The sequence below is a fragment of the Anomaloglossus baeobatrachus genome, chromosome 6 (genome assembly GCF_048569485.1).
Source record: "Anomaloglossus baeobatrachus isolate aAnoBae1 chromosome 6, aAnoBae1.hap1, whole genome shotgun sequence".
NCBI lineage: Eukaryota > Metazoa > Chordata > Amphibia > Anura > Aromobatidae > Anomaloglossus > Anomaloglossus baeobatrachus.
Genome location: NC_134358.1, coordinates 354,266,460 through 354,289,682, shown reverse-complemented (window position 1 = coordinate 354,289,682; position 23,223 = coordinate 354,266,460). Strand labels below are relative to the sequence as shown.

At 46.8% G+C, this 23,223-nt stretch overlaps 1 protein-coding gene across 2 annotated transcripts in view; it reads right to left on the bottom strand.

Annotated features, from left to right (window-relative positions):
• The window catches only part of SLC12A7 (solute carrier family 12 member 7), a 1,179,416-nt gene extending 1,161,329 nt beyond the window's left edge, over positions 1–18,087 (bottom strand). For both annotated transcript variants that reach the window (XM_075315005.1, XM_075315006.1), the window contains exon 1: positions 17,841–18,087. In XM_075315005.1, the coding sequence (XP_075171120.1) occupies positions 17,841–17,970 (130 nt within the window). In that variant the 5' untranslated portion in view covers positions 17,971–18,087. The remainder of the gene's footprint in view (positions 1–17,840) is intronic.
• Positions 18,088–23,223: the final 5,136 nt, after the last annotated feature.

The window sequence follows — 23,223 nt, the reverse complement described above, 5'->3', positions numbered from 1 at the left end:
GCAAGATTGCTGTTGCGTCACAAAAAACGTGACTCAGCAGCGATGTCGCTAGCTATGTTGCTTAGTGAGACGTGGCCTTTACTCCAGTTTCCTCCCATTCGTTTCTCATTTGTTTTGTTGAACATTTCCTTTTTGGAGACATATTGCTTTAAAGTTTCCTGTCTTGACGCTTTGATGTCTTCCTTGGTCTACCAGTATGTTTGCCTTTAACAACCTTCCCATGTTTTATTTGGTCCAGATGTTAGACACAGCTGACTGAACAAGCAACATCTTTTTGCAACATTGCGTGATGAATTACCCTCTTTTAAGAGTTTGATAATCCTCTCCTTTATTTCAATTGACATTTTTCATGTTGGAGCCATGATTGCTGTCAGTCCACTAGGTGCAACAGGTCTTCAAGGTGTGATCTCTCCTGTTTAGATGCAGACTAACGAGCAATGAAATTTTACAGGGTGATTGCATAATTTTTTCCTCCTGTTTGGTCTTGAAAAGTAACAGTTACTGGCTAGCACATTATAGAAAGTTGCCATTTGAAATGACTTTAGTTTGGTGCCATGTCTGTGATCTGCTTTTTTTAAACAAAAGTGAACAACTGAATGAACATCCTCAGAGCCAGATGATTCCAGAATTTTTGCCAGGGGTTGTATACGATCATCAGGATCGTTAAAGTTAGCAACCTTCACTGGGGCTGTGACACTACTTCCGGGTCTGCTCATTAACTGTCATATATATTCACTGCTTCCCCCAAAATCCTGGTATCATAGTATCATAGTATCATAGTTTTTAAGGTTGAAGGGAGACTCTAAGTCCATCTAGTTCAACCCGTAGCCTAACATGTTGATCCAGAGGAAGGCAAAAAAAACCCCAATGTGGCAAACAAGTTCCAATAGGGAAAAAATGTCCTTCCTGACTCCACATCCGGCAATCAGACTAGTTCCCTGGATCAATACCCTGTCATAAAATCTAATATACATAACTGGTAATATTACATTTTTCAAGAAAGGCGTCCAGGCTCTGCTTAAATGTTAGTAGTGAATCACTCATTACAACATCATGCGGCAGAGAGTTCCATAGTCTCACTGCTCGTACAGTAAAGAATCCTCGTCTGTGATTATGATTAAACCTTCTTTAGTCAAGACGTAGCGGATGCCCCCGTGTTCCAGTCGCAGGCCTAGGTGTAAAAAGATCTTTGGAAAGGTCTGTACTGTCCCCTCATATATTTATACATTGTGATTAAATCCCCCCTAAGCCTTCGTTTTTCCAAACTAAATAACCCCAAGTTTAATAACCTGTCTTGGTATTGCAGCCCCCCCATTCCTCTAATAATCTTGGTCGCTCTTCTCTGCACCCTCTCCAGTTCAGCTATGTCCTTCTTACTGTATTTTTCGGACTATAAGACGCACCGGACTATAAGACGCACCCTGGTTTTAGAGGAGGAAAATGGGAAAATAAAACTTTAAGCAAAAAATGTGGTCATGACACAGTGTTATAGGGCGAGGATCTGCTGCTGACACTGTTATGGGGGTAATGTCCCCAAATTCTCTACTAAGGTACCCCATCCTGGTAATGATCCTCCTGCCTTGTATATGATCCTGCTATAAACCCCCATCCATCCTGTTCACATACCCCCCCCCCCATCCAGCCTGTTCACATGCCCCCCCATCCAGCCTGTTCACATGCCCCCCCATCCAGCCTGTTCACATGCCCCCCCCCATCCAGCCTGTTCACATGCCCCCCCCATCCAGCCTGTTCACATGCCCCCCCATCCAGCCTGTTCACATGCCCCCCCATCCAGCCTGTTCACATGCCCCCCCATCCAGCCTGTTCACATGCCCCCCCATCCAGCCTGTTCACATGCCCCCCCATCCAGCCTGTTCACATGCCCCCCCATCCAGCCTGTTCACATGCCCCCCCATCCAGCCTGTTCACATGCCCCCCCATCCAGCCTGTTCACATGCCCCCCCATCCAGCCTGTTTACATGCCCCCCCATCCAGCCTGTTTACATGCCCCCCCATCCAGCCTGTTCACATGCCCCCCCATCCAGCCTGTTCACATGCCCCCCATCCTGCCTGCTCATATACTCCCATCGTGCTCATATACCATCCTGGTATATGGCCTGTATCCTATAGCACAGAGAAAAAAATAAACGTTTATACTCACCTTTTCCTCACTCCCTGCAGCACCGATCACATCTTCCTCTCTGGCACGCTGATCTGTGTGTGTGGAGCCGTTCCCCTGCAACATCGCGATGTCTTCCTGTCTGTGCCGATCAGCTGACCAGCTCAGCACAGATCAGCTGACCGGCACAGATCAGCTGACCGGCACAGACAGGAAGTCATCGCGTGCAGCAGGGGGGCGGCTCCACACACGGGGACGGGTGAGTGTACTGATTCACTGCACCCTGCGCTGGTAATGACGCGCGGGGGGCAGTGAATACAGCCGCACATGATCACTCCAGGCTGTAATTGCCAGGGGTGATCATGCCGGCTCTTTACTATGCGCGCGTCCCCGCTCATCCTCCCGCCCACCTGTCAGCGCCGGCTTCAGCGCTGAGAGATGGGCGGGAGGATGGGCGTGCATATGTAATGAGCGGGCCCACGTGGTCACGGCAGGCGCTGCTGCTGCCTGCTCGTGCCCCCGGTGACCCGTAGCACCCTCATTCCCAGCCGCAGCCCTATAGTCAGACCATAAGACGCACCCCCAACTTCCCCCCAACATTTGGGGGAAAAAAAGTGCGTCTTATGGTCCGAAAAATACGGTATATATCGGTGACCAGAATTGTACACAGTATTCTACGTGCGGTCGCACTAGTGACTTGTACAGAGGTAGAACTATATTTTTTTCATGAACACTTATACCTCTTTTAATACATCCCATTATTTTATTAGCCCTGGCAGCAGCTGCCTGACACTGGCCACTAAAGTGAAGTTTACCATCCACCCATACACCAAAGTCTTTTTCTGTGTCTGTTTTACCCAGTGTTCTACAATTAAGTACATAATCATAAATGTTATTTCCTCTACCCAAGTGCATGACCTTACATTTATCTACATTAAACTTCAATTGCCACTTCTCAGCCCAATCCTCCAATTTACATAAATCTCCCTGTAATATAAAATTATCCTCCTCTGTATTGATTACCCTGCAGAGTTTAGTATCATCTGCAAATATTGAAATTCTACTCCGCATGCCCCCAACAAGGTCATTTATAAATATGTTGAAAAGAAGCGGGCCCAATACTGACCCCTGTGGTACCCCACTATGAACTGAGACCCAGTCTAAGTACGTACCATTAATAACCACCCTTTGTTTCCTATCACTGAGCCAGTTTTTAACCCAGTTACACATATTTTCCCCTATCCCCATTATTCTCATTTTATGTACCAACCTTTTGTGTGGCACCGTATCAAAAGCTTAACATATCAAATCACATCATATCATATCAAAAGCGTATCATAGAAGCTGATCAAATTAGTTTGACAGGATCGATCCCTCATAAAACCATGTTGATACTCTGTCATAAGGTTATTTTTCTTGAGATACTCCAGTATAGCATCTCTCAAGAAACCCTCAAGGATTTTACCAACCGTAGAGGTTAAACTTACCGGCCTATAATTTCCCGGCTCAGTTTTTGTCCCCTTTTTGAATATTGGCACCACATTTGCTATGCGCCAGTCCTGCGGTACCGACCCTGTTATTAAGGAATCTGAGAAGATTAAAAATAATGGTCTATCACAGAACTCAATTCCTGTAGTACTCTGGGGTGTATGCCATCCGGGCCCGGAGATTTGTCAACCTTAGTGATTTCGAGGCGGCGGCGTACTTCCTGCTGGGTTAAGCAGGTAATACTCAAGGGTGAATTTATGGTATCACTGGTCATGTCATCTGCCATGGCATTTTCTTGTATAAAAACCGTAGAAAAAAAGTCATTCAGCAGGTTGGCTTTTCCCTCATCCCCTTCCACCATTTCACCAAGACTATTTTTAAGGGGGCCAACACTATCCCTTTTCAGTTTTTTACTGTTTATGTAGTTAAAGAATATTTTAGGATTATTTTTACTTTCTCTCGCAATGAGTCTCTCTGTCTCAAACTTAGCTAACTTAATTTGCTTTTTACATATTTTATTTAAATTTTCTATAATTATATAATGCCTCATCACTACCTACCCTCTTTAATTCTTTTAAGGCTTTCTGTTTTTCTTTTATTGCTTCCCTTACAGCTCTATTTAGCCATAGGGGTTTCCTCCTATTTCTAGCATGTTTCTTCCCATAGGGTATATTTTCTGCACAAGCCCTATTCAGGATGCTCATAAAAGTTTCCCATTTGCTTTGTGTACTTTTATTACTTAGTACATCATCCCAGTTTATTGCACTAAGATCATCTCTCAACCGTTTAAAATTTGCTTTCCTGAAGTTTAGTGTCCTTGTAGCCCCTCTACTAGACATCTTACTAAAGAATACATGAAAACTTATTATTTTGTGATCACTATTCCAGAAGTAACCCCCAACTTGTATATTTGATATGCGGTCTGGCCTATTGGTTAGTACAAGGCCTAGTAGTGCTCCCCCTCTTGTGGGGTCCTGTACCATTTGTGAAAGGTAATTATCTTTCATTGTTATCAAAAATCTATTTCCTTTGTTGGAACTGAAAGTTTCTGTTCCCCAATTTATATCAGGATAGTTAAAGTCCCCCATAATAATTACCTCTCCGAGACTCGCTGCTTTATCAATTTGCTTTATGAGGAGATTCTCTACCTCTTCCATAATATTCGGCATCTTATAACACAGCCCTATCAGTATTTTATTATTCATTCCGCCCCCCCCCCTTATCTCCACCCATAGGGACTCTACATTCTCAGTACCCTCACATATGTTGTCACGCAGGATGGGTTTTAAGGATGATTTTACATATAGACACACACCTCCCCCTCGCTTATTTGTACGGTCATTCCTGAATAGGCTATAACCCTGTAAATTAACAGCCCAGTCATAGCTCTCATCCAGCCATGTCTCTGATATCCCCACTATATCATAATTTTCTTCCAACAATATTAATTCTAATTCCTCCACCTTATTTGTGAGGCTTCGGGCATTAGTGTACATGCACGTTACGTATGACTCTGTACCTGTATTCCTGCTTACTGTATTAACTGTCCTAACCCTTCCCCCCGTACCACCCCCAATTTCATTACTTGTGCCCTGGTCACTATCTGCACTACATTCCCCTTCTATAAAGTGAATACCCTCGCCCCCCATTCCTAGTTTAAACACTCCTCCAACCTTCTAGCCATTTTCTGCCCCAGCAGAGCTGCACTTTCCCCATTAAGATGCAGCCCATCCCTAGCATAGAATCTGTAGCCAACTGAAAAGTCGGCCCAATTCTCCAGGAACCCAAAACCCTCTTTCCTACACCAATTCCTGAGCCACCTGTTAACCTCCCTGATCTCTCTTTGCCTCTCTGGTGTGGCTCGTGGCACAGGTAGTATTTCCGAAAATACCACCTTTGAGGTCCACCTTTGATTTTTCTCTGGTGATTTATCTCTGGTGATTTTTTATGTAATTAAAAGGTAACCAAAGAGACAAAAGCAATAAAAACAAAGAGACTGCCCTTAATGCATTAGTTTATTTGAAATTAAAGTTCCCACATTCGAAGTAATCCAGGGGTTCTCACGCTGTTCCTTGAGTACCTAGATCAAAGTCTATGGAGAATCAGAATGAGGCTCCATAGCCTTTGAGCAGCAACCGGTCTCGGCGCACACTTAACTCTGCTGACCCAGGGACTGGGATAAGCAGTGATATCTGGAACTTCATAAGCAGTAACGTTCCTGACATAACCGCTCATCACAGTCCCAGGATCAGCAGAGTGCAGTGTGCATCGGTACCAGCTACTGCTCAAAGCCCATGGATCCTTGTTCTGACTGTTGTGAGGCAGCGAGAGGAATCCTGTGAGGGATGGTATGTATCTCCCAGAATGTGCACGGAAAACTATTAATACCTTTAGAGTGCAGGACAGTGGTCAGTCCACTTCCTCTGGGCCAGGTTTTGCATGTGGCTCATGGCCACAGATTCTATTTAAAAGTCTCTGCAAAGGTTTGGAGTGGCAGAGTTTTGTTTACAAGGTACAGAGCAGGGAGCTCTGTGTATATCCGCCTATGTGGAGCTTGAACACATGTCGGTGGTAGCAACTGGCAGGCCATAGAGCAATAAGGCGTGGCCGTCTCCTACGGCAACAACTTCTTTTGTTTTGGACTTTTGGAAACCCGGTTGTGATCCGGAGAACATCTACTGCTGTAAGTGCTAAATAAAGCCGTTTTTTGAGTTGGACTTATCTGGGTCACTGCCTCTTTGTCACCCTGTGTGAACCCTGCTTTATTACACTGTCCATAGACTTTGATCCAGGTAATCAAGGAACATCATGGGAACCGCTTCACTATGTCGGATGTGGGAACTTTCATTTCTAATAAATTGGTGAAAGAGAAAGTCTCTTGTTTTTATTTCTTTAAATGCTCTCCTTTTATGTCTTTCAGGTTACAATTGTGCACTACAATTTATTTTATTTTTTTTTTATAAATTGGTGAACCACGTTTTTTTGTTTGTTTTTTTATTTATATGGCTAAATGGCTGTACAAAGCTACGTAGCTATCTATCTATTTTTGCTCACCTTGTACACATCCAAACCATTCAATTTATGGTGATGCATTTTTTCTGGTACGCATCACAAAGATGACCAAAACAGATCAAGCAACACATGCATTTTTTTTTTTTAAACAGACATATGAAGAGCGGTTTAAAGTGTTTCAAAACATGCCTGGCTGAGTTCATACAGCCAGTGTCTGACACATGCTGTCCGTGGATCAGGCAGAACATATAAGGTGTCAGGTTCATTTTACCACCAATGTGACTAGCTGGACCACAGGGTCTTTTGTAAACACTGGAAGTTGTTTTCTAAAAGTAAGCCTTTGGGACTTGCATCGAGGCACTGTGTACACCCCATATACTAGTAAAAGTTAAAAAAAAAATTGTGTGCGTGCACGCACAATCTTTTCCATTTAAAAGGGGCAGTCCACTATCCCAGCAACCCCTTCTCAAATCAGTTTGTTTGCCCCCAACAAAATAACACTTATACTCACCTCCGATGACAGTGACATTCCAGGAGTGTTGGCACACGCTCTCCAAAGGTCAGGTGACACTATGACACTTAAGCCCTGTACCCAATCAAACACTGCTTTCCCTTTCTCCACATTTGGACAAACTGAACATCAAGAAGAAGTCATAGTTGAGGCTGGCTGCTCACTTGCTATTGAGTTTCCCAAAAACAGGGAGAGTGAAGCTGGCACTGGGACAGAGTATTAGAAAAGCCAGTTATGTGCATGGACTACATCTTGTATATGAATGTGCATTTATGGGAGGCAGATGGTAGTGCCAAGCCATTTCCTTGCTGTCTGTTCTGGGAGCGCGTGTGCCGACATCGCTGGAACATTGGCGGTGGTGAGCGTTAAGTGTTATTTTATCAGGGCAAACAAGGTGATTGAGAGGGGGTTGTCTGAGTATTAAGGTGGCTTTACACACTGCAACATCGTAAACGACATTGCTGTAACGTCACCGGTCTTGTGACGTAATAGCGACCTCCCCAGCGACATTGCAGTGTGTGAAACACATCAGCGACCTGGCCTCTGCTGTGAAGTTGCTGATCGCTACAAATCGTTCAGGACCGTTCTTTGGTCCTTTGTTTCCCGCTGTGCAGCATGATCGCTAGAAAGTTTCAGTGTGTAAAGGGGACTTTACAGCGACTTTGTTAGCGACTTCCCTTTCAAAAAGCTGCTTTACAACGTCCCCAATGACTAGCTAGGTCGTTCTGCAGGTCCGGATCGCTGTTGCGTCGTTGGCCAGGTTTGCCTGTTTGACAGCTCACCAGCGACTCACCAGAGACTTTGTAGCGATCCCGGCCAGGTTGGGATCGCTGGTGGGATCGCTGAAAGTCTCAGTGTGTAAAGGGGCCTTAACACAACATCTTTATCTACTCCTGACTACTGTTTTGCAGTCAGGTGAGTACACAGAAACAAGACACCCATTCAGCAGATTGGGATCCACAGCAAGCTAACAAGTATTATCTAATAGGTAGGCGATTCTTTTCTTTTTGTGTATTATAATAAACCTTTAATGTTAGATCAGATGCATCTAAACCCGATATTTCATTGAGTTTTTTTTTTTTTTAAAAAAAGCCTTCGCTGGGAGACAATCTGCTAGCATGATCCAGTCACAAGTGTTTACATAGATATCATAATCTCTAAACGATAATGACATCTATAATTTTACAATCTGTTGTTGCCTAAATTAAAAAATTTGCTGTTTAAATTAACATATAAATTAAACTTTAGTGCTATGAGTTTGTCAAAGCACTTCCCAAACATTGGCACTACAGAGACTCGTGTGACATTCTGTCATGCGATCCCTGTGGCCAATCAGTGGCTACTTCACTGTCAGAGGAAGAGGAAGAGGAAGCTGCGCCTGCTCGCTCATGTTCTTTCGTTGTCTGATTCAGGACAGTGAAGCAGCAGCCACAGGGATCAAGTGACAGAATGTCACACGAGCCCCGGGAAAGCCAGTGCTGACGCTGCTGGAACAGCATTGGAGGGTCAGTATAGGTGTTATCACAAAAGAGAGAAACATAGGGTTTGAGAAAGGGTTGTCCAAGTAGTGAACAATCCTTCAAAGATTTCAGTGACTATTTCTATTTGCCAAAAAGTAGACGATATAATCTTTTTAGGTAATCAGTGGCGTTTGCTTTTCGAAATTCCCTATAATTATTAGAATACCAATGCTGTGAAATTTAATGTTTAAAAGGAGTTCTCCGACATTAGCTTACCAAACATTTTTGAGTTTATCTGTGTTGTACGAGGGAAGATCCAAAAGTAATGATAATCGGTTATTTCTATTGCACACAGAAATTAAAATAAAATGTTTTCTTCTCTCTTAGGTACCCACTAGTCCAGGAAAAAAAAAAAAATTCACTTAAATAGGCCACGATTCCCGGGAGCTACATTCATTTGTATATGAACTGCCGAGGAGTGAACATCAAAATGGAAAAAACGAGCTCAGAGCTGTCATCAAATACCTCCGCTTGAAAAAAATGACTACCAAAGACATACACAGCGACTTAGTGGAAACATTGGGGGGACTCTTCTCCTCCATATTCCACAGTTGCACGCTGGGCCAAGGAATTTAAGCTGGGAAGAACATCGACGGAAGATGAACATCGTGAAGGACGCCCATCCACGTCCCTCAATGAAGAAAACGTGAAAAAAGTTAAAGTTGTATTGGCAGATCAAAGAGTGACTATCAGGCATGTAGCTGAGGTCACAGGGATCTCATATGGTAGTATTCAAAGAATCCTTGCAAAAGAATTGGATACGAGAAAGGTCTCCACGCTTTGGGTGCCAAAAATGTTAACCGACGAGCAAAAGAAGAAACAAGTTGACATTTCAATAGCAAATCTTGAAAAGTTCCAAGCAGACAAAGAGAATTTTTTGTCACGTTTTTTGACCATGGACGAGACCTGGATCCACCACTTTGATCCCGAAACTAAACAATAATCGATGACATGGAAACGAGCCGATGAACCGACGCCGAAGAAATTCAAAGTGTCAAGCTCAGTAGGGAAGGTTATGGCGTCCGTTTTTGGGACGCTGAAGGAATTATTATGGTGGACTATTTGGAGAAGGGAGCCACTATTATGGGCTCATACTACGCATAACAAATAAGAAGATTGCGAGAGGCTATCAAGGAGAAAAGGCGCGGCAAACTGCGGGCTGGAGTGCTGTTTCACCAAGAGAACGCGCCGGCTCACAAAGCTGCAGTTGCCATGGCAACCATTCAAGAAGCGGGCTTTGAACTGGTGGACCACCCCCTATTCGCCAGATCTAGCCCCCAGTGACTTCTTTCTCTTTCCTCGGCTCAAGGAACACCTTCGGGGCAAGAAATTTGACGACAATAGCGACGTGATAACCACTGTTGGGGATTTTTTTGAGGGTCAACATCAAGAATTTTTTTCGAAGGGAATTCTAAGTTTAGAAAAGAGATGGACTAAATATATAGACTTGTTAGGAGACTATGTAGAAATATATATATATATATATATATTATATATATTTTTTTTTAATACACTCATTGTGTTTATTATTGACTATCATTACTTTTGGATCGCCCCTCGTATTGTCATATAAATCACCCCTACATTGTTATTGTTTGTTTTCTAACTTTTGTAACTCTTGAATTATCCCTTTATTCTCTGCAGCTCCTTGTTTACATTCAGCTCCAGCAAACTGACCACTTCCTGTGCTAAACCTCCCAGTCACAGCTGGCACCGCCCGGCCTCAGTGTCAAGGCTTGCCCCCTGCCCGCCCTCAGTACACACATTCCCTGTCAGTATTCTGCCCCAGCACCTGACCTGTTATCACTCTAGCATTGGAAATAACAACCCCACATCGGGCTCTGTGCCCACACACACACACACACACACACACACACACACACACACGGCGCTCTGTACCGACCCCCCCCACCATCGTTCTGTACTGAACCCTACCCCCATAGGGAACACATGTAGGCTACATTCACATGACCGTTCCGTTTTTGCGGTACGCAAAAAAAAAAAAAAAACTGTCCGTTTTTTTCACGGATGCATCCGTGTGCCTTCTGGTTTTTTGCGGACCGCAAAAAATGGAAGCAGCAAGAAAGATAAATAGATTAGTAGATATAGAGATGGATAGATAGATATAGAGACAGGGATAGAGGGATAGATGAATGAATGGGTGAATGAATGAACAGAGGGATAGATAGATATAGAGACAGAGAGATAGACGGATGAATAAATGGGATAGATAGATAGATAGATAGATAGATAGATAGATAGATAGATAGATAGATAGATAGATAGATAGATGAGAAAGACCTATATAATGTCCCACCTCCCTGCATATTCTAAGCTGGCACCCTTTAGTGCCTTTCATGTGGCACTAAAGGGTGCTTAGCCTTGTATTTAGCCAAAAAATAAATAATTAAAAAAAAATGACGTGGGGTCCCCCCTATCTTTTGTAGCCAGCTAGGGTAAAGCAGACGGCTGCAGCCTGCAGACCACAGATACCCGACATCACCAACCAAGTCAGTAATGAAAAAAAGATAGACAACAAAAAAAGTTTTATTTGAAAAAAAACACTCCCCAAAACATTCCCTCTATCACCAATTTATTGAAAAGAACAATAAAATCAGGGTCCAGCGTAATCCAATAAGGGGGTCCCACAATGATCCATACCATAGTCACTGTCCCAGTCAATGAAGAACAGAATGTTCCCCATTGTCTGGGAGACCAGTGCAGTGGCCTGAGCTAACATCAATAGCCCAGGTCACTGCAGGGGATGACGATCGCTGCTGTCAGGTTAGAGGAGATCATTACCTGCTATGACGATCTCCTGCTCTACTGACGTCAGCGCCGTCACTGACTTCTATGCCCGCCGCGTTCTCAGCAGTATCGCGAGAGCCCGTCACGTCACCACTAGTGACTGAATCGGGCCGCCCGCGAGACGTGATGTGAGAACACGGCAGGCATAGAAGGCAATGACAGCGGTGACGTCGGCAGAGGAGGAGATCGTCACAGGAGGTAATGATCTCATCTAACCTCCTGCCAGCAGGGCTAGTCATCCCCGCGGCTGCACACAGTGTGAGAAGCTGCTGATACACTGCAGTGCGAGCAGCCACGGGGCTGGCAGGGAGCGGGACACAGTTTGCACGGGCACTCCTGCTATCCTAAGCACTGTAAGCAGGGGGCCCGGTGCTGGCGGTGACACCGTGGGCGGGGAGAGTACGGGGTGCGGGGGAATGTGTGGGAGGGTACAGAAAAAAGGGCGGGGACTCACGCACTGTACTCGCCCAGCAGGGCGGCAACAAGCTGTTCCAGATTTGCATGTCAACATGGTCCTGCCCATGTGGACATGAAATGACTGGAAGCAGCAAAATCGCGGCAAGAGCGGTCACATGACCACTCTGAGCCGGGGGAGAGGGGCTGAGAGCAGCGCAGGTAAGTGCTCACTATCTACTTACCTGCCCCAATGTAGCCCAATAGGGTAATAATTAAAAAAAAAGTCAAAATAAGCCGGATAACCCCTTTAAGTGAACCCGTCAGGTGCAATATACAGTGAACCACGAGCAGTTCTGGGTGCATATTGCTAATCTCTGCCTAACCGTCCCTATATATACCATCATAGATAAAGGGTCATTCCATGTCAAGTGGACCAGTGGTCACCACTCGACCTTCTCCGATTTTGCTGAAAATTTATAAGGATGTTTGAAAAGAGGTTCTATAAATTTTTAGGGCCAGATCTCAAATATATTGGGCACTGTTGACCTTTCACTGGAGGTTCCACCAAGCCTGCGGCTTCAGCTAAGAGGATTTTGTAAACTTTGGCACATAGCCATTAGAGTTCTATACTGGCTATGATTCTGAAATTTGGCATACTAGCTCAACTTTTGCTGCTAAACACGATATAATTATTACCGGCTATGACAAAACAATATTTCGGCCGCAATTTTGTGCCAGTGTAGTTTGTAAAACGCCTCGCATAAAATTTATGCCTAACTTTGCCCATATATAACTCTAGACCAAAAACCAATAGTAACTGGTACTTTGCCCTGTACAAACATCTACATGACTTTGCATTGCTGCAATATCACGGTCAAAGCATACGTATTTGTGGAAATATTCACACACACATATGATGAAAAACTTTAAAAAAGCGAATTTTACCTATTTTTAGGTCAACTTTCTCAAAAAGGGTACCCCTAAAATATATTAATTCTAATATCATTAGAAAGAGCACATTTTTCTCTACAAGGATCTTTTTTTTTTTGGAGTCTCTCAGTTTCAGAAAAGAAAAATGCCACTGAACATGGTGTTATTTATGCGCGTAATGCATTGATTGTGTTTGATTTTCAGATTCTTATCACATGTTACAGAGTTGTATTGTTGCTAGCAATGTCTATTATAATCAAAAACCTATTAACCTTTTTATGAAAAGTTATTGACTAATAATAATAACTAATAATAACTAATCAGTGATTGCTCACGACATGACACAGGTGCAGTCCACACTTTCTTAACAGTAATTGTGGAGTATCTCAAGACTCATCTATGGGATTCGTCATATCCACTACTTCAGCGATGGATCTGCAGCCCAGTACAAAAATTTCAAAAATTCTCTCAACTTGTGCCACCACAATGCTGATTTCAATATCAGCGCTGAATGGAATTTTTTTGGTACCAGTCATGGAAAGTCGCCCTGTGATGGAATTGGAGGGACAGCAAAGAGGTTGGCAGCTCGTACCAGTCTTCAACGCCCAACTGAAAACCAAATACTGACCCCGGTGGATTTATTCAACTTTTGCAACGAGCAACTGCATGGAATCAAGTTGTTTTTTTTGTTCCAAAAGAAAAAAATTGACGAAATAGGGGTAGTTCAAGAGGAAAGGTTCAAAGATGGACAAACAATTGCTGGAACAAGAGAAAATCACCAGTTTGTGCCAATTGATGACAAGAAGATTCGCATTTCAAGGGTGTCAAATGACCCATCATCTTTCATTGCCCATGTAGATAGATCTGTCAGATCAGAAATGCCTTTTGTGCCAATTGCAAACCTATATCCAGGGCAATACATTGCCTGCATTTACAATAGGAACTGGTGGACTGGAAATATTTCAGAAACTTCAGTTGACGACCATGATGCATTAATAAATTTTATGCATCCTCATGGACCAGCTAGCTTCTTTCACTGGCCTGTGAGAAATGATACATGCTGGATTCCCGAGCAGTCAATCATTGCAATAATTCCAGCACCAGCTGCAACAGCAATGGGCCGACAATACAGCTTGTCTGAACCGATTATGTTGCAAATTCAGCAACAATTCCAGACCACTTAGACTGAACATTATGGCTTGGGAACCAACAAAAGATACCCAATATTAGGCTTGGGATCCTAGGCAAAGACACCCACCCTCAGGCTTCAGAACCTGCGATAAAGAGACCACCCGCGACTTGCCTTGCACGGCTATCGGCCATGGCTCCTAGGCGATGGGGCTGCCAATTCTCGAAAGACAGCATTATTACAATTCTTAATAGGATTATAAGACCAATTCTTAGGGAATTGGTTGTACCACCATGGACCAATGCAAGGGTTTGAATAGTGCAGTTACCATTCATTGCGTATTAATAAATAACACCAAGTTCAGTGGCATTTTTCTTTTCTTAAGCTGAGAGACTCCAAAAAAAAAACAACAAAAAAAACCAACTGATTATTGTAGAGAAAAATGTGCTCTTTCTAATGATATCAGAATATATTTTAGGGGTACCCTTTTTGAGAAATTTGACCTAAAAATAGGTACAATTTTTTTTTAAGTTTTTCATCATATGTGGGTGTGAATATTTCCACAAATACATATGCTTTGACCGTGATATTGCAGCAATGCAAAGTCATGTAGATGTTTGTACAGGGCAAAGCACCAGTTACTATTGGTTTTTGGTATAGAGTTATATATGGGCAAAGTTAGGCATAAATTTTATGCGAGGCGTTTAACAAGCTACTTTGACACAAAATTGCGGCCGAAATATTGTTTTGTCATAGCCGGTAATAATTATATCGTGTTTAGCAGCAAAAGTTGAGCTAGTATGCCAAATTTCAGCATCATAGCCATTAGAGTTCTATACATGCTATGCGCAAAGTTTACAAAATCCTCTTAGCGAAGCCGCAGGCTTGGTGGACCCTCCAGTGAAAGGTCAACAGTGCCCAATGTATTTGAGATCTGGCCCTAAAAATTTACAGAACCTCTTTTCAAACATACATGTACATCCTTATAAATTTTCAACAAAATCGGAAAAAGTCGAGTGGGGACGATTTTTAAAACTGGTCCACTTGATGTGGAATGACCCTAAAGAGATCTTTAGAAAAAGTATTTCTAAAGATTGTTTCATATATGCTAATGAAGCCAGCAACTAGCTGCAAGGGCATTACTTCCCTTGGCTGGTTGGCCCACATACCACGCCCCTGTGGGTGTACTCACATGCTAGTGAATGCACAGTGACGTGCTCATACCACACTATTAATGGCGGCCGAAGGCGGATGGATGTGCACCAGGCATGATCTGGAGTCCCTGGGACTTCCGATCATGCGCACTAAACTGATGCTGGGTGTAAGCTTCCCGGCTTCAGTGAGGTACAATGTGCATGACTGGACCTGCTGGGGACCTCCAGATTATGCTCAGTGCGCATCCATCCACCTCCGGCCGCCATCAAGAGTGAGGTATGACCACATCACTGCGCATTCATTAGCATGTTAGTACACCCACAGGACCATGCTATGTGGGCTAACCAGCCAAGGGAACTCACGCCCTTGCGACTAGTCGCTGGCCTCATTAGCGCATAAGAAACAATCTTTAGAAATACTTTTTCTAAAGATCTGTTTATTTCTGCTTGTGTATACAGGGACGGTTAGGCAGGAATCATTAATGAGCACCCGGAACTGCTCGTGGTTCTGGGTGCATATTGCACCTGACAGGTTCACTTTAAAGGGAATCAGGTCTTCCCACTGTCCCACTATAGTTTGGATAGCAATGGATGGGAGGCATGCTAATCAGCCTGATAAAATCTTATTTTTAAAACATACAGTTATTCCTCAGCTCAGCATATAGTAATGAGGCAAACTTACTCCAGTGGAAAATTGGTCAAATCTGGATCCAATCTTAAAGGGGTTCTCAAAGAAAAATAATAAATATCAGAGAACTTTCTTTATCTACACATCATGTCCTATGTGTATAAGTCGGGTTTTGCCTTCAGTAATAGGAAGGCAGCCGTTTTTGAAAAACTTTATAAATGTGCAATAGACAAAACCAGAAAAATCATTAAAGAATATCAAATTAAAAATTATTAAATGTGTTCATTTTCTTTAAATTCTGGACGACACTTAAAACGCTGCACACAGCTATAAATAAGTACATAATACCTGAGCTCTATTTGTTTCCTCTGGGGCGGCAGAGCGCTGCCCTGGGCTCATGTCCCCTGTGGGGCGGTGGAGCGCTGCCCTGGGCTCATGTCCCCTGTGGGGCGGTGGAGCGCTGCCCTGGGCTCATGTCCCCTGTGGGGCGGTGGAGCGCTGCCCTGGGCTCATGTCCCTTGTGGGGCGCTGCCCTGAGCTCATGTCCCCTGTGGGGCGGTGGAGCGCTGCCCTGGGCTCATGCCCCCTGTGGGGCGGCGGAGCGCTGCCCTGGGCTCATGTCCCCTGTGGGGCGGTGGAGCGCTGCCCTGGGCTCATGTCCCCTGTGGGGCGGTGGAGTGCTGCCCTGGGCTCATGTCCCCTGTGGGGCGGTGGAGTGCTGCCCTGGGCTCATGTCCCTTGTGGGGCGCTGCCCTGGGCTCATGCCCCCTGTGGGGCGGCGGAGCGCTGCCCTGGGCTCATGCCCCCTGTGGGGCGGCGGAGCGCTGCCCTGGGCTCATGCCCCCTGTGGGGCGGCGGAGCGCTGCCCTGGGCTCATGCCCCCTGTGGGGCGGCGGAGCGCTGCCCTGGGTTTTTACTCCGTATAAGGCTTTAACTGGACAATCGCTTTAAGGCTGCTTTCACACTACGTCTTTTTAACATGCGTCCTGAACGGTTTTTTGCTGCAGAAGCGGATCCTGCTTTTACAGCAAAAAATGCATGCAAACGCATGTGTTACTTTGCAGGATCCTGTCACTGGATGTTTAGGGGCGGGCATTGGAGTCATGTGATCGGGAGTGAGGGGAACTAAACGTGCCAGACTGGGAGCCGGCATCTGACAGCTGCGAGGCTCGTAACCAAGGTAAACATCGGGTATACTTGCTTGGATACCCGATATTTACTTTGGTTCCAAGCGTCTGCAGCTGCTAGGAGCCGGGCTCCCTGCACACGTTACCAACGTAAACATCGGGTAACTAAGATAAGTGGTTACCTGATATTTACCTTGGTTACGAGTGTCCGCAGCTCTCAGGTGGGAGAGAGAGACAAAAGAAGGAGGGGGAGAGACAGGAGAGGGAGGAGACTCAGGAGAGAGGGAGGAGAGGGAGGGGGAGAGACAGAGGGAGGAGAGAGATAGACTGATCACGGAGGCTGGCTTCTGTGCATGCTCAGTAGAGCAAGCAGGATCCTGTCTATCAGCATGCCAGCGTTCACATGCGTTTGCGTGCAGTATATAGTCAGGATCCAGCAATTTGCAGAAGTTGGACGCAGCTCAAAAACGCTACAAGTAGCGTTTTTGAAAGATGTTAAAAAACTGCAAGTCGCTGGATCCTCACTATAACGCACGCAAACGCATGTTAACGTGAGTCCATTGCAAATGCATTGAAATGAAAACGCATTTGCACTGGATCCGTTTCTGCGTTAAAAAAAACGTTATGGACGGATGTTAAATAAACGTAGTGTGAAACCAGCCTTAACCATTTGTAAAGTTGTACAATCAGTTTCAGTGCTTTAAATGTTTAGAGACAGAGCCAAACGCCCTAACAAATAACAATACGCCTGTGTTACTCTAGGCCGATGCACACCATTGCTCCGACTTTCAGGGGTCCGGCCACAAGCCCCTCACATAGGACAGAGCGGGGCGGATACGTAAGTGCAGGCTTCCATGTGACAAGTCCAAGGGCGGGGCCTGAGTGACATCACTGCTGGTCAGGTGAAGCCGTCTGCGCTCCACTGAGGGGACGGTCTCCTCGGACAGTGCTCCCTTCAGCGATCACTCACACGTGCACACTGAGGACTTCGCAATTTCCCTGCAGCATGTTCTCTTACCCAATAAGGACTCCTCACTGTGACACCGCGGTCCATGGCCAGTCCTCTCCTTGCCGGCTGCTGCCACCTCCCCACTCTCCAGAGCATTTTCCTGTTGCTCCACAGGAACCACAGTGAAGCTGGTGGGCATCGCTCCTGCGTCCGTCTGAGACGTGAGGGAGGAGCTGTGTGCCCACACACCTGTCCGGCACGGGTGCCCCACACAGTCACCTTCTAGTGGCCACACACCCGAGCTGTACTCACTAGCTGCAAGTGAACGCTCTGAAGCACAGGGACAGACCCAGATCTCCACGCCCAGGTTTACTCTCCGCCCTGCCGGTTTAACTCTTATGCATCTGTACAAAACTCGAGATAAAAGGTTAAACCAGGAGGGCAGAACGAGCCGAGTATCTCGGATACCGATCTGGCACGTCATGGTCACCGCTGCTGGACCGTACACACTGCATTGCCAAACTATTCCCGCCAATAGTGTTTGAATGAGTTCCCATGATACCAACACCACACATGGTGGTGTGTTGGTGTGACTACTGGACCCAGTACACAGCCACCGTGCAGCCACACAGGAGCTACTTCCACTCACAGACGGTGTAATGGTGTGACTACTGGACCCAGTACACAGCCACCGTGCAGCCACACAGGAGCTACTTCCACTCACAGACGGTGTAATGGTGTGACTACTGGACCCAGTACACAGCCACCGTGCAGCCACACAGGAGCTACTTCCACTCACAGACGGTGTAATGGTGTGACTACTGGACCCAGTACACAGCCACCGTGCAGCCACACACGAGTTAGTGTGCCGCCCCCGTACCAGCAGCCGGGCTGCTCGGATCCGGGTCCACAGTGTGGCTCAAGGGATTTTTCCGGACCCGGGGGTTGCACGGACACTTCAAATAAAAGGGGACATATTTATACGGGATTTGCTGTGAACTGTCTGTGACGCCACCCACAGTGTGTGGTGAAGTATGGCACCACTGCTGCTGTTGTGGGACACCCGGGGCGATGGGATAGCAGCCAGATGTTAACCCCTCTGTGGGTAAGGATGGATGCCCCGGGGCCTAGTGTCCCTGTGTTGTGAGTGGTAATTGCAGGGGCCAGCGCACCCGGTCAGACCGGGGGATGTTACTCACGATTAAATTAATCAGACGAGTCCAGTGGTAAACCAAGGTGATGGTGGCCGGCCGCCGCGGCCGGGTGTATTCAGGTCCCACACCGGGGCTGATGGTCTGTGTCACTTTTCTCTGCACTATTGTGAGTTCTCTTTGGGCTTTCCTGTATGGAACACAGAAGCCCGCTCGCAGAACTACGTGTGAGAGCCGTGCCCGCTGACGCTGGCCCTTGGGATCTCAGTGGGTGTTTGCGGATACCCTATCCCCCGCGGTGGGCTGTTGTCTGCTTTTGGGAGTTTGGTTGGGACAGGACCTATAATCCTGTCCTCAATTGGTTAATTAGCTAGGCCGTTGGTTCCGGTCCTGGTTTCAGGGTCCAAGTACTCCCTCTGTGCACGGTTTCCAGGTCGGTTCTCCGGTACCGGCGGGCTCGGACCCTATCCTGTTCCACCCCGGATCTCCGGCAGCCGTGTTCCGGTCTCCTGCTTTACACAAACCAATGTCTGCCATCTAGCCAGCACGCCGGGGCTCCAACCCCGACGACTTTCCACTCTGGCTTGAAATTGAACCTCCACTAGACTTGAATTAAACTTCTACTTGAACTAGCTAGAACTCGAACTAGCTTGAACTCGAACTAGCTTGAACTGCTGCTTTTCCTGCCCCAGGCTCTCTAGACCCCTAGGTGGGCGTTCTCCATCTGCCTGGTCCAGCCCACTGGTGTGCCTTTCCTTCCCTGGGGGGGTGACTAGGATTTTGTCAGCTGTGTGTAATACTTTGTGGGATGGTGTTATGCGGGGGCCTAAGCTGTGGGACTACCTCGCTGTGCCAGGTTGTCACATTCCCCCTTGGTTAAATACAGACCGCCCTCGGGCTGTCCGACCACCGCCGTTTATTGTAACTGGAACTAGAATAAGAAAAAGGGATAACAAATATAATAACATTAAGACACAAAAATACATTTCTTCCCTTTATGGAAGGTGTCGCGGGCGGAGGAGGAGACGCTGCGCTCTCCCACTGCTCGGGTCCGGCTGCTGCTGCTGCGGCTGCTGCTGCTCGGTGGTGGCTCGAGCGGTGGGCCGGATCCCGGGGACTCGAGCGGCGTTCCTCGCCCGTGAGTGAAAAGGGGGTTTGATTGTGGGGATTTTAGATATTGTCCGTGACGCCACCCACGGTTGTGGTGATATTGGTGACACCACCGCTGCTCTGGACGGGGATCCCGGGAGCGGTTACTGGGAGCAGCTTTGATCTTAGTTCTCCCCTCCGTGGGTAGGGGGGTTGGTTGTCCCGGGGCCCGGTGATGGGGTAGGTAAGGATGGATGACAGGCGGGTTGCGGGGCCTGGTGAGGTGCAGGGTCGCAGGGGCAGTGCTGTGCCGCACGGCACGGTGGTACTCACTCAGCCAATGATGAGGACACAGTTCTCGGTAAAACACACGGCTGGATGGACGGGTCCCACAGACGGCTGCGGTGTTGTTTCTCCCGGCAGGTTGATGGTGACTGCCTTTCCCTGCACCTATGTAGTGTAACGGTTCCAATGGGTTCCCACCGGTAACCCGCTCCCCGGCTTGGATATGGGCCGGAGGAGCCCCTTTTTGCCCGCAGGCTCTGGCCCTGGGAACGGTAGCCTTGGCGGTGGCTGTGTTTCCCTCTCTTGGTTGGACTGTTGCCTTCTGTCGGGACTTGGCTGCTGGGAAACCCAGGAGGTTCCCTTTGCTAACGAATTCAGCAAATTCACGGCGACTCCTAGGCTTGCCGGGGTCCGTAAGCCCCTGCCAGATGGTGCTGACTTCTCTTTGTGTACCGGTCCGGTACCGCCAGGCCACCGCCCATCCACAGTCCTTGCGGTAAACTCCGATAGGCCACTCCTGCAGACGGTCACCACCGTCTGCCAACCTTGCTGCTCCATCCGGGCCACACACCCGGACCAACTTCAGTCTGCTCAACTACTCCTTCACTCCTCTCGCTTTTTCCTCCAAACTCTATCTGACTGTTTTCCCGCCTCCAGGACTGTGAACTCCTCGGTGGGCGGAGACCAACCGCCTGGCTCCACCTCCTGGTGTGGACATCAGCCCATGGAGGAAGGCAACAAGGGTTTTGTCTGACTTCGGTGTGCCTGACCGGGAGTGTGGGGTGTGTTGGTGTTGTTCTCTGTGGCCCCTGGCTTGTCCAGGGCGCCACAGAAGGCACCAATCTTAAACGTTGCTAAAACCGGAATGGGACGGAACGGACCACATTCTATTGCACCCCACCCTAAACAACCTGTTCCCTGGTGTCACCACTAACACTGGTGCACACCCCTTTGCCCAAGTCCAGGAACGGGTCCGGGTGACGCCCACTCGGGCCGGGTAAAAAGTTCTTTACCCGTCAGTCCATCTCAAGGGCCCCAAGTCCGGAGGGAGCCCTGGCCTGGAGGTTAGCCACCGGTTGCATTAGTGACTGGGCCTCGGCCTACTCCACCGCAGGCCCTTGCTCCAATCAGCCTCTCCAGAGACTGCGCCGTGTGCAACAAGAAAGTGGATGGGGGTATTTACAAGGCCCAAACGTTTTTGGGTTGGACTGCCAGTTCTCAGCCATTATGGGAAGATAAGGTATGCACACCAGTGACTATGTAAGGGGAATACATGGAATAGCAGAAACTGCTGTGTGAATACTGACTTGAAAAATCCAATAGCTATATGAAGAGTGAAAATGTGAAAAATGGAATCTGCATTACTGCCATGAACATATGAATCAAGAGAAATTTAGCTACTGAATTGATCAATGCAATAGAGCCCCAACACTACGCCAAAGTATTTCTCTACGTTGGGGTCCCTAGCTTGTGTGTGTCCTCTCATGCAGTTAAAAAACTTACCGTGTATGGGAAGCTGAGACCCAAGCTATTTATGCGTATTATATGGATTGGCAATAGGTGTGGTGGGGAGGGTTCACAAACGAAAAACTACTAACAATAACGAATAACGTTTGGAACACCATTCTAAGTCTGAACTGGGTGCAAAAAACCTAAAAAAACATCACTATGGGGAGATAAGGTATGCACACCAGTGACTATGTAAGGGGAATACATGGAATAGCAGAAACTGCTGTGTGAATACTGACTTGAAAAATCCAATAGCTATATGAAGAGTGAAAATGTGAAAAATGGAATCTGCATTACTGCCATGAACATATGAATCAAGAGAAATTTAGCTACTGAATTGATCAATGCAATAGAGCCCCAACACTACGCCAAAGTATTTCTCTACGTTGGGGTCCCTAGCTTGTGTGTGTCCTCTCATGCAGTTAAAAAACTTACCGTGTATGGGAAGCTGAGACCCAAGCTATTTATGCGTATTATATGGATTGGCAATAGGTGTGGTGGGGAGGATTCACAAACGAAAAACTACTAACAATAACGAATAACGTTTGGAACACCATTTTAAGTCTGAACTGGGTGCAAAAAACCTAAAAAAACATCACTATGGGGAGATAAGGTATGCACCCAGTTCAGACTTAAGCTGGTGTCACACACAGCGACAACGACAACGACGTCGCTGCTACGTCACCATTTTCTGTGACGTTGCAGCGACGTCCCGTCGCTGTCGCTGTGTGTGACATCCAGCAACGACCTGGCCGCTGCTGTGAGGTCGCCGGTCGTTGCTGAATGTCCAGCTTCATTTTTTGGTCGTCACTCTCCCGCTGTGACACACACATCGCTGTGTGTGACAGCGAGAGAGCGACGAAATGAAGCGAGCAGGAGCCGGCACTGGCAGCTGCGGTAAGCTGTAACCAGCGTAAACATCGGGTAACCAAGGGAAGACCTTTCCCTGGTTACCCGATGTTTACGCTGGTTACCAGCCTCCGCTCTTGCTGCCAGTGCCGGCTCCTGCACTGTGACATGTGGCTGCAGTATGCATCGGGTAATTAACCCGATGTATACTGTAGCAAGGAGAGCAAGGAGCCAGCGCTAAGCAGTGCGCGCGGCTCCCTGCTCTCTGAACTGTGACATGTAGCTGCAGCACACATCGGGTTAATTAACCCGATGTGTGCTGCAGGAGAGCAAGGAGCCAGCGCTAAGCGCGGCTCCCTGCTCTCTGAACATGTAGCACAGCGACCTTATGATCGCTGCTTCTGCTGTGTTTGACAGCTAAGCAGCGATCATAACAGCAACTTACAAGGTCGCTGTTACGTCACCGAAAATGGTGACGTAACAGCGACGTCGTTGTCGCTGTCGTTTAGTGTGAACCCAGCTTTAGAATGGTGTTCCAAACGTTATTCGTTATTGTTAGTAGTTTTTCG